Source organism: Balaenoptera borealis (assembly GCF_965194805.1).
Source record: "Balaenoptera borealis genome assembly, contig: HAP1_SCAFFOLD_581, whole genome shotgun sequence".
In the NCBI taxonomy this organism is placed as follows: Eukaryota; Metazoa; Chordata; class Mammalia; order Artiodactyla; family Balaenopteridae; genus Balaenoptera; species Balaenoptera borealis.
In genome coordinates, this window is record NW_028123618.1 from 254,754 (window position 1) to 271,228 (window position 16,475).

Consider the following 16,475-nt stretch of genomic DNA (forward strand, 5'->3'; position numbering starts at 1 on the left):
CCAGGCCCTGCACACGCAGACATCCGCGGACCCGGCCCAGGAGAATGCCCGCCTCTGCCAGGAGATCCTCGGGGGCCCAGCCATGCCAGGCAGCCAAGCACGAGCCGGGTCCACCTTAGCGGTCGGTTGGCGGCTACTGCCCAGGTCAAGAGGATCGTCTGGTGGTGTGTGAAGGGGGACCGACTGACAGGCTCTGGCCGAGGCCCGGTGACCTCTGGCCTCTTCCTGCCTCAGTTCCTTGGCTGGTACCTCCAGCTGTGGCCCGCGGAGTCCGAGGGTGGGGTGGGCGTATCTGCACGTGCTTTCTGGAGAGCCTGGAAGAGGCAGGAGAGGGCTTCATAGCCCGGACGGAACGCGTCGACGAGGTTTGCCCGTGCGTGTCGGTGCGGACACGCGGTTCACTCCCTCGTGAGTGCTTTAACCCGCGCTCTCCCCGTGCTGGAGGGCGAGCCCTGACTCATCCCTCGGAGCCTCGGCAGCTGACCTTGTAAGAGGCTTAGGGGTGAACCCTCGTGAGCTTCAGCAGAAAGTCGGCAAAGATTGATTTGTGTCCCTCCACTGAGTTGCCCGCAAGGTCCCCGTTTTCTAGAAGTGTTGGGCCAATACTCCCTCTAGTGGCAGGGGACTCAGACAGGGCTGTTTGAGGCCCCCGCTCTGGGGAAGGGGCACTGAGCGGCCAGGGGGCCGGGCAGGAGCCTCTCCACGTGTGTCCCAGGGACCCACCTGCCTGCGACCTTCGGCCGCCTGGCAGGAAGATACAACGCCCAGTCCTATGGCTGCCTGTGCAGCGAGGTGTACTCCGCGGACATGTTCCACACACGCTTCAAGCAGGAGGACGTCCTGAGTGGCAAGGTGAGAGGCCGTCCTGCCGCGCAGACCAACACGGAGGTCCTCGGCTTCGGCCTAGATGCTTGTGCCGCCCGCCTGGGCCTGCCAGGCTCTGAGGGCCCTGCCCTGGACCTCCTGCTCCCCTGCCCTTTGTTCAGTCACAGCAGAGGTGGCCACACCCACACCCTCAGTGAAGGCGGAGCTCCACCCTCCTGCAGCCCCGCCCCCTCTCGGCAGGTTGCCATGGACTACAGAAGCTGCGTTCTGAGGCCAGGCGGCTCCAAGGATGCCAAGGACATGGTGAAGCTCTTCCTGGCTTGCGACCCCACGCAGGATGTCTTCCTCCTGAGCAAAGGGCTGCAGGTTGAGGGCTGCAAGCCGCCGGCTGCTGACGGCATGGGGTTCTGCCCACCCAGGTGGGCCCGGTGCCTTAGCGCCCCGCCGGGGTGGGGGAGGGGCCGCGTGTCCTCCCAGCCCCTGAGTCCCTGGCGGCCGGCCTCGGCCAAAAGTCTCCACCTGGACGTGTCTGGAGGGCCTGGCGTCAAGGCTCCCCCTTGTTGCACTAATGCAATCCCTTCCTGGGGAGCTTTCCTGCTTACAAAACGGTTCTTTGAAAATGCAGCCATTAATAAAAAGACTCCACTCCTGGTCTCTGCCTACGGTCCCTTCCACCACAGGAGCGGCATGGGGGCCGTCACACTGGGGGGAGTTCTGACCTTGGTCGGGGATCAGCCCTGCAGCCGTTGTAGGCTGCTCTCTGCTGGTGTAGCGACTGGGTCACTGGGAGATGGCTGAGCTGTGGGGTGAGTTCAGATGGGGATGGCTCCCCCAACCTGGCTGGGCCGGCTCTCTAGTGAGGGGGTGTCAGGTTCCTGCCGGCCTCTCGCCTGGCACTGTTTGGCATGTCGGGGGCTGTGATTGGCTGCAGCTGGTTCTGGCGGTGGGCACAGCTGCGGGAAGCCCTGCTGTGGCTGTCCCTGTCCCCGTGGCCAGCCGGCTGGCTCCCTCCGGTCATCGGCAGTTGGTGAAGTCTGGACCACAGCAAGGGGCCGCCTTCCTGGGTCCTAGCGATTCTTCCCAAAGGCCTTAGGGATGTGTTTTGGCGGCAGTAGGAATTCAGAGAGGGTGCTGCACCACTGGAACGCTAGGGTGGGTCTGGACAGTCCCGTGTGTCCTTCCCTGGCCTTTGAGCTCCTCGGGAGCCCTGCCTCCGGCCCTTCGCCCCCACAAAGGACGCCAGGCAGTGGAGCGAGGGTGCGGGCAGCGCCCCGACCTTCTCCCCGGGGCCCAGGCGGGCAGGCTGTGCCACGTTCTGTCCTCCCCTCAGCCTGCCCGCCCGTTCTCACCCGCCCTGGGCCAGTCGGCTGTGGACCAGGCTGTGGTGTCTGCCCTTCTGCAGACCCGGCTCAGCTCCCTGCACCCACTTCTGTGCCTTCTGTGTTCTGGGCTGGTCGCAGGCCCAGAGCCGGTGGGCAGGCACCCCGTGGCCGGGAGGGCTGTTCCTGCGAATTCCCTGGGGCTCGAAAAGGAACACAGCCGGCCTTCCATCCGGCACTTCTCGATGGACATGGAAGGGGCATGTCGGGGCCTGGGGGCTGCTCGTCTTCCCATGCACCGAGCCCCTCGATGGTCCCCGTGCAAAATCCAGGTGTGGCGTTGGCACCCCAGCTGTGTGCCAGGCAGTCTGTGGCAGATGCCACAGGCCTCGGGCTGGTGGGCCACAGGGTTCCTGAGCGGCAGGTCAGGACTGAGAGGGTGAGGCCTTTCCCCAGGTCCAGGGCCCAGACTGACACCGGCTGGAGGCCCCTCCGCTCACCGCCCGCACCCCCCAGCCCCTGCCCTCACGTGAGCCCCCAGGGCTGAGCTCAGGTGCTGCATGCCCAGGCTCTCCGGCAGCCCAGCCCGTTCCCACTCCTCCGTGGTCACTGAAGGACTTGGAAGCAGGTTGCCCCACAGAGACTGCTGTTCCCCGAGCCCTGGGCAGGGGGCAGGGAGGACGGGCACAGGGCCTGCAGGGGTGTGGTCGCCGGGGCAGCCGGAGCAGCTCCACACAGTAAGTAAGAGCATCTCACCAGAAACAGTGCGTTTCTCCAGCCGCCCCGGGACCTGAGCTCAGGTCCTGGGGCAGGAAGGGGCAGCAGTGCAGCTCTTAGCTGTCACTGGGGGTCGACTGTGGCCCGGTGCCACCTCTTAGATCCTCCCCCGTCCCCTTCCGGGGTTGCGACCGGACCCCTGCCAATCGGGTTCTCAGTCCTCTCCATCCCCTGCGCCTGCTCCATGAAGGTGGAAGGAACACATTTCTTAAAAGGTTAGAGCTCGGGCTTCCCTGGTGGTGCAGTGGTTAAGAATCCACCTCCCAATGCAGGGGACAAGTGTTCAAGCCCTGGTCTGAGAAGTTCTCACACGCTGCGGAGTAACGAAGCCCGTGCACCACAACTACTGAGCCTGCACTCTAGAGCCCGCGAGCCACAACTACGGATGCCCGTGTGCCTAGAGCCCGTGCTCCGCAACAAGAGAAGCCACCACAATGAGAAGCCCACGCACAGCAAGCAATGAGATGCCCATGCACCGCAACCAAGAGTAGCCCCTGCTCGCCGCAACTGGAGAAAGCACGCACGCAGCAAGGAAGAGCCAACGCAGCCAAAAATAAATAAAATAAATAAATAAATTTCAAAAAATCATATTAAAAACCTATTAATGAGATTTTAAAAAATAGTCAGTTAGTTACTTAGTTAATTGTGCCGGGTCTTAGTTGCCACAGGCCGGCTCCTTAGTTGTGGTAATCAGATATTTTATATTCTTTTTTGTTCCTGAACAAAGGCCTCAGAATCCAGTATCTATTTGATAACGCTCACAGCATAGCTCAGCACGGAATAGCCACATTGTTTTTCTTTGGCTGCTATGTACCAAACAGCCTTTTGTACTGTTTTACCAAATGCATGTATTTAATACCTGTTTTTAAAAACATAGTAAGGGGCTTCCCTGGTGGCGCAGCGGTTGAGAATCTGCCTGCCAATGCAGGGGACATGGGTTCGAGCCCTGGTCTGGGAAGATCCCACATGCCGCAGAGCAACTAGGCCCGTGAGCCACAATTACTGAGCCTGCGCGTCTGGAGCTTGTGCTCCGCAACAAGAGAGGCCACGACAGTGAGAGGCCCGCGCACCGTGATGAAGAGTGGCCCCCGCTTGCCGCAACTAGAGAAAGCCCTCGCACAGAAACGAAGACCCAACACAGCCAAAAATAAATATAAATAAATAAAAATTTTAAAAAAAAAGCTTTAAAAAACAACAACAACAACAAAAAAAAACATAGTAAGATCTCAAAACTTTAAATTGACTAAAGTAAGATTCTCTCTGTAGTACTACTTATTTGACCAACAAACACTACCTGATGACACCGGTGTGGTGCACTGAGCCTTACTCTAGCATATCCGGATAAACCCTGTTGCGACAAGTGTTCATCCTCCAGGTCCCCAAGGCCTCTCACACACTGCCAGCGAAACTGCTTCCTGCTTGGGAAAGAGTGCCCCAGTTCGTTTCTTCAGAAGCTTGAAGGCTATGTAAGCCCTCCAAAAGGTTAGAGGGCAAAGAACAACTCTAAAACTGGCACATTTGTTTAAAAAAAAAACTTGTCAATATTACAAGAGCCAGCTTGCTTTCCCTTGTGACACGTTTTCTTAGGAGGCAAGGGATGTGGCCATGTGACTTGGACAAGCTGTTTCCCTCTGTCTCAGTGTCCCACCTGTGAGTGAGTAGTCTGACTCAACTTAATGACAGACATCTGAATAAGGATCATGAACAGTGGCATCAAATTTCCAAAATAAAAACAGGAGAATGAGTATGTCTTTTACAACAGGACGTCATGTCTACCTCAATGATATTGCTAGCCTTGAGTCCAGTGCTTCTCGCTCAGTGCAATTGTGCCCCCCATCTGGGAAATGGGGAAAGTCTGGGAAAGTCTGAAGGTGATTTTGGTTGTCACAACTGGGAGGAGAGAGAGGGAATGTTACGGGCATCTAGTGAGTAGAGGTCGGGACCTTGCTAAACACTCTACGGTGCACAGGACTCACACCCACAGTAAAGGTTTATCTGGCCCCAAAAGTCAATGCCTTGGTTGAGAAATCCTGCCTTAGAGCAAACCACGGATACTCATCTTTAGCAGGTAACAGGGCATTTACTACCCACCTGTAAACCTACAGACTTCCCGACTTACACAGCTAATCCTGTGGCAGGAATGAAATAGATAGCGTGTGACCATCTGGTAGTATCTAGGTTTGCCCCTCAAGTCACATGGGACAGTGCTAGAGACTGACATTTTCTATATTGGAGGCCTTTGGCAAGCCACCAGTTTTCTAACTTAAAAAGTCGAAGCAGCATTATTACAATACACATAGTAACACAACAACTCTGCTTTTATAGAGAGATTAGATGTGGGAAAGGAGCTTATCTGACATCAGAAGGAAATGCTTTAAACGCATCACATCTGCTGGTTTGACTGTCAAATCTTGACAGCTGGAGAGGTAGGAAGGTAGACAGGAGAGAACACACCAAAGTTACGGGCCTGCTGAGTCCTCGGGTCTAACCATAATACACTTCGTACTGCCCTGGGTCCAGGGATATGTTCTAACACCCTCTCAGTCACTTACGGTCCATAGACAGACCAAGTGTAAATTCACAATTATCAGCAAGTGTACCAAAATAAGGCAGAATTAAGAAACTTAAACACGAGCCCTACCTGGTCTTTTTCTTCTTCACCGACAGAATCACCTGATTTTGCTTTTTCAGGGTCTTCCTCAGGTTTCTGTTTGGCAGGGCTGTCACATACAGTAAGGCCAACTGTTAGCTCAGCCAGACCCTAGACTTGCAGTGGGCACAAAACAACTTATATTCCTCCCTACCAAGAGTACCCTCTGTTTGGAAAGATTCAGGGCATGGACACCCTCTTCCCTCCAAGGAGAAGCCCTTTTTGCCAGGACATTAAAACAAGCTTCGAGTTTAATGTTTCTTTGGATGACAGGTTTAGAATACCACCGTTTTGCAAACCCTAAGAAATAATGGATCTAGACTTTGATCAACGGCTGCTAGAATCACTGAAGAGACATTACATGCCTCTGATGGCCAGCCCCATACCGTCAATGAAGTTGCACAAAATAAAGCTGGAATCTGATCAGGACTCTAGACCTAACCACCAGTTTACAGAAAACTGGAGACAAGGGAACACATTAACCACCAAAACGATGCAGTCAGCCAGACCTAGAAGCTATTAGACAAAAGACCTATTTTCTTTAAATAAATGGCAAGAAAATAAGGAATCTATCACTTGAAAGGCTTAAGGAACAAATCAACCAAACTGTTACACAAGGGGAGGTATGAACACTGCTATACATTTGTTAGTAAGGAACTGTTACACTTTATAAGGCATGTTTTGTCTTCTTCAAAAGACTGTTTGCTAGATGTTATCAATTATAGCAAAATATGAAATAAAAACTTGTCAGAGAAAGAGACCCTGTCATCTAGAAATATCGTATTTGTGGATAAGATGACATGTCCGATTTGTTTCAAAGTAATCCAACTGGGGGGACATGGGTGTGTATGGAGTTGTAATCCATTTGGAATAATTTTCACTTGGAGCCTATGGGGGTATAGATGAAACAACAGCCAGGAGCTGTTAACTGTTGATACTGGGTGATAGGTACACAGGGGTTCATTTTACTATCCTTGGTATTTTGTGTATGTACATTTGAAGTTTCCGATGCTAAGAGTAAAAATGGATGAGGTCTTCAGAAATGCTGTTCATGAATGTCTAAAAACAGAATATCAAAAGGAAAACCTAAGCAATGTGGAAGTCAGAATTACTAAGTTACATCCTACTAATTCTATATGTGTTTTACCAAAAACAGTTGGCCCCTAAAATGGGGGCTGTCCATTCATTATATACTGACCCCCTTGTGAAATGAGATGTGATGGTGGTCTGCCTGGTAGTTTGCCTTGTAATCCTGGGGCTACATGAGACTTCAGCTGCTTACAGAAAAGAAACAAAAAAGCCACTATGAATAAAGAGTTCACAGCCAAGGTACAGTTCTTCAGCATTAGCAAGCTGGTGCAGAGACCAGGTTCTGAGGATTAAGTATCCTTCTCTTCTTATTCTAAGCAACCACCGTCTTCATAAAGTCATCGAATTAGCACCTGCCAGTTTGCTAGGCCATTTTAACACAAACTCTCGTATGAAGGGCCCAACCCTGAGACAGACAAGGAAACAGAGCCTCTGCTTATTTCGTCAAACGATGAAGTGGCCAAGCACCTGACCTGAGCTCAAGTCCCAGGCTCTTATTTTTTAAAATTCCAGAAGAGTTACTCTGACTACAAGCGGGGAAGGAGTCTAAGAATAAATGTTTAGCTTAAACAGGCATGTAACTTACAAGTCATAAATATCAGCAGCTCCTGTTTTCTTATACCTCATAAATTCAACCACATTTGGGGATCTAATGCTCTATAACTTGGTCGAAGACAAAAATTTAAAGTATATATCTAAGCTAGTTAGAAGTATACACAGAGGGAATTCCACGGCGGTCCAGTGGTTAAGACTCGGCACTCTCACTGCCGAGGGCCCGGGTTCGATCCCTGGTTGGAGAACTAAGATCGTACAAGCCGAACAACACAGCCACCCCCCACCCCCCACCCCCCAAAAAATAAAATAAAAAAAGATACACAAAAAACAAGTACTGCCGGTGGAGGGGTTGTGTGTGTGGGGAACAGACAGACCCTATGGCACCAAGTCTGTCCTCCCCTTAGGCGGTACCAGACTCCAACGAGGTCAAACGAGTCAAGTGCTCTTACATTTTGTTTCTCCATCGGACTTGCTTCTCCTGGGCATGCAAAGTTTGGAAACAGGTTTGGGGGACTTCTTTTTCTCTGCTATTTCCACTCTGCGCTCCTCACCACTTGTCTGGCTCCCGTTTTCTAGACATCCATTCACTTCCCGACTGAAAGCATGAGCTCTGTTCTCCAAGGACAAATCTGTATTTAAAAGGGATTTGACTTTAGCCAGGTAGCCCTCCTACAGCAGGAAAGGATAATTTAAGTAACAGTGAATGTAAACAAGTGGCCATGAGAGAATAAGGAAACACATGCGCTTCCTTTATAACTATCAGGTAACAGGGAGAGGTGGGATTATCCTGCCTCCCTGGTCACAGACAAGTTACATGGGAGGAAACGTTTTCTAGCCGCCAGGATGCTGACGACTTAACCTCTGATAATTCTTCTTTATGTAATTTGGTTTCCAAGTTACATAACTGATTCTTTATTTCTGTCTGCAGAAATTCAGGCAAGAGATTCCATTTCTCCTTCACGCATTCCTAAGGGAAGGATATGGGTTTAGAAGTCTCCACATTCCCACGCTATGAACCAATGGACTAATACACAAATAGTTACACTGCCTGGTCACATAACAATGACTGAATGGCAGGCAATGCTGAGTCAGCCAAAAAGAAAGCTAAATATTCACAAGACATTCACAAGACATGTTCCTGTTGTTTTCGTTAAGATCATATCACACCATCTCCAGAGTGGTGAAAAATGGAAAGATTAAAGGTGAAACAGACACATAATAGCATACTAGAACAAACCTGATTTTGAAAAACAGTGTGACTAGGACAAATTATAATCCAGGCTTGATGGTACGGAACCCAGACTGGGAAACTCGATGAGTTACCAAAAGCTAACCAATAATAGCCTATTAGTCCAGCACGTTAGACAAAAACATCCACGTTATCCTCAACTTCAGGGAAAAGAGAGCCAATTCCACTTAAATTTGTTTTTAGGAACTACATAGTGTCTGTCAAATGGTCACATTTGATCATAAATTTTGTTAAGGTGGAGATTTCCTTACCTTTTCTGTTAAACTATCTCTTTCCAAATCTTTGAGCCTGGGGGAAGAAAAAGGGAAGAAACAAGCGCTTGATCAGCAACATTGTCTACCTGTAAGAATACCACAGTTTAAAGAACTTTGGAAAGAAGTTTCACATGCATGTTAGAAAAAAATACAATGGTTTTTCCCTCCCCCAGTGTTTAGAATGCCCTAAGGTAATGCCTACACGTTAAGAAGTTATTTTCAATATGAATGAGGTCCCCTTTTTGGGGGATGGTTTTCTGATGGTGGTAAGAGATGGTATAGGAGCTCTAGAACAACATTTTTTCTTTTTTTTTTTTTTAACGTTATTTTAAAGACACTGGGCAAGGGGAAGCAGGTCACACATTTGGGTTCCTTCCCAAGCGAATTGACCTATACGGTGGTCTTCCTCCAGTTGGACCTGACAAGATTTCATAGAAGGGCATACAGAGGTTAGAAAGAGTGGACCAGGGTGACAGGATGCTGTGGGGAACAGCCAGCTAACATTCCCAAAGGCCAGGATGGGGTGGTGGCAGCATTCTGAGGAGGAATATACGAAAATGGAGGAGTCACGGCATCTGGGGCAGCAGGGGGTGCCCACACACGAGCAAGAGAGATGAAGCTAGAAAAGTTGGCTGGCGCCTCATCCAAGAGCTCATCCTTGCAAATGTTTGTACCCAGTCATTCAGAAGTGCAGAACTGTCATGAGTTTAGCTGGAAAATCATGGCCTGATTTGGTTCTTGAAGATTAGTATCTTGCCTCTTTGGGGAGGAAGGCAGCGAAAAGAAGAAAGGAACAAAACTAGAAGACACCGAGGAAATGGGGAGGCTGCTGTTCCTAGCCTGGGTGCTGACTGTGGGCAGTTGGGTGCGAACAGGTCTAACCAGCTGGGCAAGCGCCCCTCAGCAGAGGGGCAGCACCCTGGGCAGGCACTGGGCCTCCACCATCTATGGATCCTCCCCTCCAGCACCCAGGCTAGGTACTCAGTTACCAGCAGCCCAAAGGGCAGGAACAGAGCTCTGCCAGGCTGGCCTTCCCAGAGGGCACGTGTAAGCAGCACAGCCAGGAAGGTGAGTGACAGGCTTTGCTGGCTTGTCGGGAAGGAGGGTGACGTCTGGTTCAACACGGCTGGAGTCAGCGCTAGCCTCCCCTCGGACACGGGCACTGGGCCCCCGGTCTCAGGCTCACACAGGCCTCCAAAGCCCTTCCCTCAGGATGGCGCTCAGACCCTCCACCCAGCCCACCCTCCCGCCCCAAACACCAGCAGGTCAAGCACCACTCAGAGAAGGGGGCCTTTAAAGGGCTTTGGAAAATCTTAGAATCTGGATATGGAAGCTACTATGTTTCACCTGTAGCTGAGAGCTCTGCTCCCAGAGCACAGGATGGCCAAGGGGGGCGAGATGGGAGGGTCTCGCTGTGACCCCCAGGCACCGCTGGCCTTTTCAGCCACATGCCTGCATTCCTTGGAAATACATTTCATTAACAGCCAAACGGAACACCCTGAGAAACAGGAGGAATTATTGGTTCGTTTCAACCCTTAGCAACAGTGAATTTTCACCACCAGGTATTTCGTCTGCTCTCCGCAATGCGCTGGAACTTTCCTTTGGGCTAAACGTGCCTCAGCTGTCCACGGCACCTGACACACTTGGTGACTCCGCCTGACCCGGGAGCGCCCTGGGCCCCAGGCACAGGGTCCCTCCTTCCTGACCACCCCATCGTGGGAGTGCTGAGTCCAGTCAGCCCCCAGCTCTGGGGGCTCAGCATCCCCTCGGAAGTGACTGCGAGTCAAGCTCCCCACCGACCCCTCCTCCCTGGTCTCCCTCCCGCCAGGGCTGCTTCGTGCGCGGTGCCGGTCGGCCCCTCTTCAGGGGGGAGGAGACCCGGGCCGACTCCGCTCCACTGACCTGCCGGTGCCCATCCGGGACGTGGCCGGCCGAACAGCCGGTAGGTGTTGGGGAAGCCCCGAGGGCGGGCGCCCTCCCGCACCCTCACGACGCGGTGCTGCTCCGGGTGGAGCCCGCGGCCCAGGGGGCAAGAGGCGCGATGGGGTTGGGAAGGAGATGGGGCTACGGGAAGCCCACCCCGGGCCGGGGCGCAGAGGCAGGAGGCGGCGAGGAGGGCCGGCCCAGCCGCGAAGCCCGTGCCTCCGCCCCGCCCAGGCCCGAGTGGCCCTCAGACCTCCCTGCCAGCCCCTGGGCTCGGGGTGGGCGACGGGCGCGCCAAAGAAGCCGTCCTGCTCTTGCCGTCTGGAGAGGCCGGCCCAGGGGTTGTGCCTGTTCCCCGCGTGGGGCGAGCACCAGGGCCTGAGGGTGTGGAGCCGTCCGGCCACAGGTCACAGGCTTTGCCTGTCGGAAAGGAGGGCTGCGATGGGGCTGTGCCGACAGAAGGGGAGGATGGAGCCGCCCACAGTCCCCGTTTGCCAGGCAGAGCTTCATCGCGGACCCTGTTCTCAGCAGCCATGCGCAGCAGGGACACCCAGGCCTGGCGAGTCTGCGCCCCACCCAGGGCCGCTGGGTTCCTGCGCGGCAGCCCCGGCATCTCCTGCTGAGAAACCCCAGAGACGTACTCCTTCCCCCGAGCCCACCGCAGCGCTGCAGAGCCCAAGGGGCCTGGGGGCTTCACCCCAAACTTGAGGAAGCCACACCTGGGGGCCGGGGCACAAGCGGGGGTCCCACCTTCCCCGCAGGAGCAGACCCCGCGGAGGGTCTATCTTTTGGAAATAAAGTTAGACTAACAGGTTTTACACACAGAATCTTAGAGCTGGGAAAAGTCCTTTGTGTCATTCATGTAGCTTCGTAAGATTTTTTTTTAATGAGAGGATGGATTTCCTTGAGCAAGAGTCAATTTCCAGGAATGGGTCCCTGGATACCAAGGACTGTTTTGGGGAAGAAAGACGAATCTATTCTGTGAACGCCTTATAGAACTTATTCTATATTGTAGTTCTCTCTGGAAACACATGTACCGTTGATCTTTGTAGCAGCCCTTAACATCCTCAATAGAAGCTCTCATTTCCCCATTAGTACTTGTTATAGACTGAATATTTGGGTGTCCCCAGCATTCACATGTTGACACCCTACCTCCAATGTGATGGTATTAGAAGGTGGGTCTTTTGGGAGGTGATTAGGATTTGATGAGGTCATAGGGATGGAGCCCTCATGATGAGATTCTTACCCTTGTGAGAGTCATGAGAGCTGATTTTTTTCTCTCTGCTCTCTGCCCTGTGAGGACACAATGAGAAGTGGACAGTCTGCAACCCGGAAGAGAGTCCTCACCAGAAGGCGATGATCCTGGCACCTAGATCTCAGACTTCCAGCCTCCAGGACTGAAAATACAGTTTTGTTGTTTACAAGCCCCACCCCTCCCCGTTTGTGGTACTTTGTGACAGCAGCCCAAACTGGCTTAGCACTCTTTTCTTCAACTAAATGGAAGAATTTGTGGAGCCCATCCATTTTATGATACAATTTCCCAAATAACCAATATTCTGTCTATACACTCTGATTTCTCAACTTTTTTATTTATCAAAATTGTTATAGAAAAAGCTTCCAGGGCTTCCCTGATGACGCAGTGGTTGAGAATCTGCCTGCCAATGCAGGGGACACGGGTTCGAGCCCTGGTCTGGGAAGATCCCACATGCCGCGGAGCAACTGGGCCCATGAGCCACAACTACTGAGCCTGCGCGTCTGGAGCTTGTGCGCCACAACAAGAGAGGCCGCGACGGTGAGAGGCCCGCACACTGCAATGAAGAGTGGCCCCTGCTCGCCGCAACTAGAGAAAGCCCTTGCACGGAAACGAAGACCCAACACAGCCAAAAATAAATAAATAAATTAATTAATTAATTAAAAAAAAAACAAAAAACCTTCCATATGTTTTCCTAATAAATTGTTTCCAATCCAAGTTGTCACTGTAATGTTTCTATGATATTAATAATTTGAGCCCTAATACACTGCTTAAAATAGTCATTTATTTGTCTTATGAATAAGTTCAGGGTTCAAATGCAAAAGCTTTAAAAGGATATACTGTGTAAAACATCTATGTCATCCTTCTGAAGGAAAGAAGGAGGGAAGAAAGGAAGGAAGGAAAAAACATTGAATTTGCCCTCAGTTTAGCTGCCACTTCTTAAGGGAAGCCCTTCCCAACTCCAGACCCCCAGGCATCACAAATAAGCTCTCATGGGACACTGTCCATACTGTTGCAGGTCATGTTCCCTGAAAAGCTGATTCTGAGACAAGGACAGACTTTCAGGAAGTTTCTTGGGGTGTGTTTTTTGGGATAAACATAGAATTACCGTATGACTCAGCAATTCCACTCCTAAATCATTGAAAACAAACAAACCTACGTACACACATGTTTATAGCAGCACTATTCACGGTAGAAAAATCATGGAAATAACCCAAATGTCCATCAATGGATGAATGAATAAACAAATTGTGGTATATACCTACAGTGGAATAGTAATTCAGTCATAAAAAGGAATGGAGCAACTAAATATCAAACAATTACACGGCCAAAAACATTTTTTTAAGGAATGAAATACTAATACATATTACAGTGTGGATGACTCTCACAAACATCATGCTAAGTGAAAGATGCCAGACACAAAGGTCACACATTGTATGATTCCATTTATCTGAAATATCCAGAATAAGTAAATCCATAGAGAAAGAAAGCAGATTGGTGGTCTCCAGGGCTTGATAGAAAGAGAGAAGTAGTATCTTCTCAATGGGTACAGAGTTTCCTTCTGGGGTGATAAAAATGTCTGTGGGAAGTAAAATTTTTTTAATTGGAAAATGATTGATTAAAAACAAAAGTCTGTGGGGTATTTCTTGGTACTGCCTTTCCCAGTTTTCACAGTAAATGGTCAAGTACACAGTAAATGGTCAAGTACAGCAGCCATGGTTTGAGAAAGAAATGATGACCAGGGCTCAGAACACTCGCTCAGGGACGAGGGTGAGGGTCACCCCACCAAGTAAGCCATCCATTTTAGCAGAGATATTATCCAAGGATAAGGGGAATTGAGAATGGATAGCACAGGAGGGAGACAATGACTACCAGTTGTGGCCTTGAGGCCACCTACAGTAACAGAGGCTATAGTTCGACCCACTGACCCTCCTTTCACTAGTAGTTCATCTCACTCACCCTCTCCCCTAAAAACAATCCATGGAAACTATGAAAGAGGTGTTTCCAGAACTTATGCAAAGACGTTGATCCGAGTAAAGGCAACAAAAGCAAAAATAAACAAGTGGAGCTACATCCAACTAAAAAGCACAACAAAGGAAACCAACAACAAAATGAAAAGGCAACGTACTGAATGGGAGAAAATTTTTACAAATCATTTCTCTTATAAGGGGTTAGTATTCAAATTATATGAAGAACTCATACCAAAAAAATAGAAAAAAAAAATCCAACTAAAAAATGGGCAGAGGATCTGAATAGACATTTTTACAAAGAAGATACAGAGATGGTCAGCAGGTAATTAAAAAGGCACCTAAAATCACTAATCAGCAGAGAAATGCAAATCAAACCACAAAGAGATATCACCTCATACAGGTTACAATGGCTAATATCAAAAAGACAGGAGCTAACAAGTGTTGGCAAGGGTGTGGAGAAAAGGGAAGCCTTGTGCACTGTTGGTAGGAATGTAAATTGGTGCAGACACTATGGAAAATAGTATGGAGGTCCTCAAAAAATTAAAAATAGAACTATCATATAATCCAGCAATTCCACTACTTGGTATTTGTATGAAGGAAACAGAAATTCTAATTCAAAATGAAATCTGTACCTCCATATTCACTGCAGCATTATTTACAATAGCCAAGACTTGGAAACCCCTGTGTTCATCGATGGATAAATGGATAAAGGACATTTGGCATAATATGCCAAATTATTTATTTATATATGTATACAATTTATATATATATATTATATATATATATAATTCAGCCATGAGAAAGAAGCAAATCCTGCCATTTGTGACAGCATGAATGGACCGTGAGGGCGTTATGCTAGGTAAAATATGTCAGGCAGAGAAAGAAAAATCCTGTATGATCTCACTTTATATGGAATTTTAAAAAAAGCTCGTAGATACATAGACTGGTGGTTACCAGAGGCAGGTGGTGGAGGGTGAGTGAAATGGGTAAAGATGGTCAATATGTACAAACTGCCAGTTATAAAATAAATAAGTCCTGGGGATGTGACTATAGTTAATAATACCGTACTGCATATTTAAAAATTGCTAAGAGAGTAGATCTTCAAAGTCCTCATCACAAGAAACAAAGATTTCTACCATGTATGGTAATGGATGTTAACTAGACATACTGTGGTGATCATTTTTTAAATTGAAGTATAGTTGATTTACAGTATTATGTTATAATAACAATATATTAGAACACAGTGATTCAATATTTTTATAGATTATACTCCATTTAAAGTTATTATAAAACATTGGCTATATTCCTTATAGCTTATTTATTTTATGCATAGTAGTTTGTGCCTCTTAATCCCCTCCCCTACCCCTATCTTGCCCCTCCCCTCTTTCCTCTGTCCACTGGTAACCAGTGCTTTGATGTCTAGATCTGTGAGTTCATTTCCTTTGTTACATTTATTCCTTATTTTTTAGATTCCACATATAAGTGATAACATACCGTATTTGTCTTTCTCTGTTTGACTTATTTCACTAAGCATAATAGCGTTGCAGCAGAATGACCTGTAACTTCCTACATTTCTTACGTTTCAACTTCAAGTTTCATTTCTCGGGATGCCTACAGCTTTTCACCTGGCTAGATGGAAGCCAAGGTTTTACTTTTCTCTTGGGGGCTATTCTGCTAGGCTAGAGTCATTAGAAGCAACTTTAACTTTAGGTTGTTATAGATATATCACATCTTTCAAAGCATAATCAGGCTCTGTGGTTCATGATGTGATTGTTAGATTAAAGGTCTGTGTGGCCAAAGGGCTGTACTTCTACAACTATTGAGAAATATACAACCTTGACTAGACAGGGAAGGAAAAGTCTACAAGTTGGTCCCTATATCCTGATCAGGGGATTCTTTTCCTCCTTCCCTGGTTCACCAAAAAGCACACTTGCCCATACTGTTCACATTCTCAAAATATGTTTGTTACTCTCAGAGCTCCTGGAATCTATATCTTCCAACGGTTGACTTTTGACTTTTCAATGAACTGTTCTGCACACCTGTGCTTATACTTTAGGATTTTTTTTTCCTTTGGGAGAGAGAAGAGTGGCTTGTAAAAACACTAGTGGAAAGTAAGCGTTAAGAATCACTTCACCTTCTCCATCAAATAAATCCACCTGAATTACCGGCTCTATGAACCAAATAAGTAATTCAAAAGTTTGATGAAGAACAGAATACTTTGAGTCTCAAAATATCTCTCCATAAATTACTTATTAACTACAAAGTGACAAATAATAACTTGACAGTGGAGAAACTTCGTGGGCACCACCTTAACCAAGATGCTAATGAGACAGATGACCATCAGGTGGCTCTTGTAAGGATGCACAGAGAGACACACTGTCACCTCTGTGGAACCCCCATCCAAAGCACATAACATGAAACAACCATGAGGAAACAGAGCACAAACCCAGACCGAGGATCATTCTACACAACAACCAGCCTGTACTCATCACAAACTCTCAATAATATGAAGAACAAAGAGGCTGAAGAATTATTTCATACTTAGATCAAAGTGACATGAGAACTAAGTGCAACACATGATTGTAGACTGGTTCCTGGGCTAAAAAAATTAG

At 48.8% G+C, this 16,475-nt stretch overlaps 1 protein-coding gene and 1 long non-coding RNA gene across 5 annotated transcripts in view; one reads left to right on the forward strand and one right to left on the reverse strand.

The window, feature by feature from the left end:
• LOC309621525 overlaps nt 1-12,610 on the forward strand; it is a 59,498-nt gene extending 46,888 nt beyond the window's left edge. Inside the window, exon 2 of the long non-coding RNA XR_014240068.1 lies at nt 11,942-12,610. This is a non-coding gene — a long non-coding RNA (uncharacterized lncRNA). The remainder of the gene's footprint in view (nt 1-11,941) is intronic.
• Nucleotides 1-16,475, reverse strand: part of LOC309621524 (arylamine N-acetyltransferase 1) — a gene marked incomplete at its 3' end in the record, with an annotated part of 77,052 nt that overhangs the window by 8,470 nt on the left and 52,107 nt on the right. For 2 of the 4 annotated variants that reach the window (XM_082408968.1, XM_082408967.1), the window contains exons 2-4: nt 8,716-8,752; nt 7,665-7,884; nt 115-314 (exon numbers count right to left, since the gene is read on the reverse strand). In XM_082408968.1, the coding sequence (XP_082265094.1) occupies nt 115-314; nt 7,665-7,884; nt 8,716-8,752 (457 nt within the window). The remainder of the gene's footprint in view (nt 1-114; nt 315-7,664; nt 7,885-8,715; nt 8,753-16,475) is intronic. The other 2 variants (XM_082408966.1, XM_082408965.1) reach the window with 1 other exon arrangement.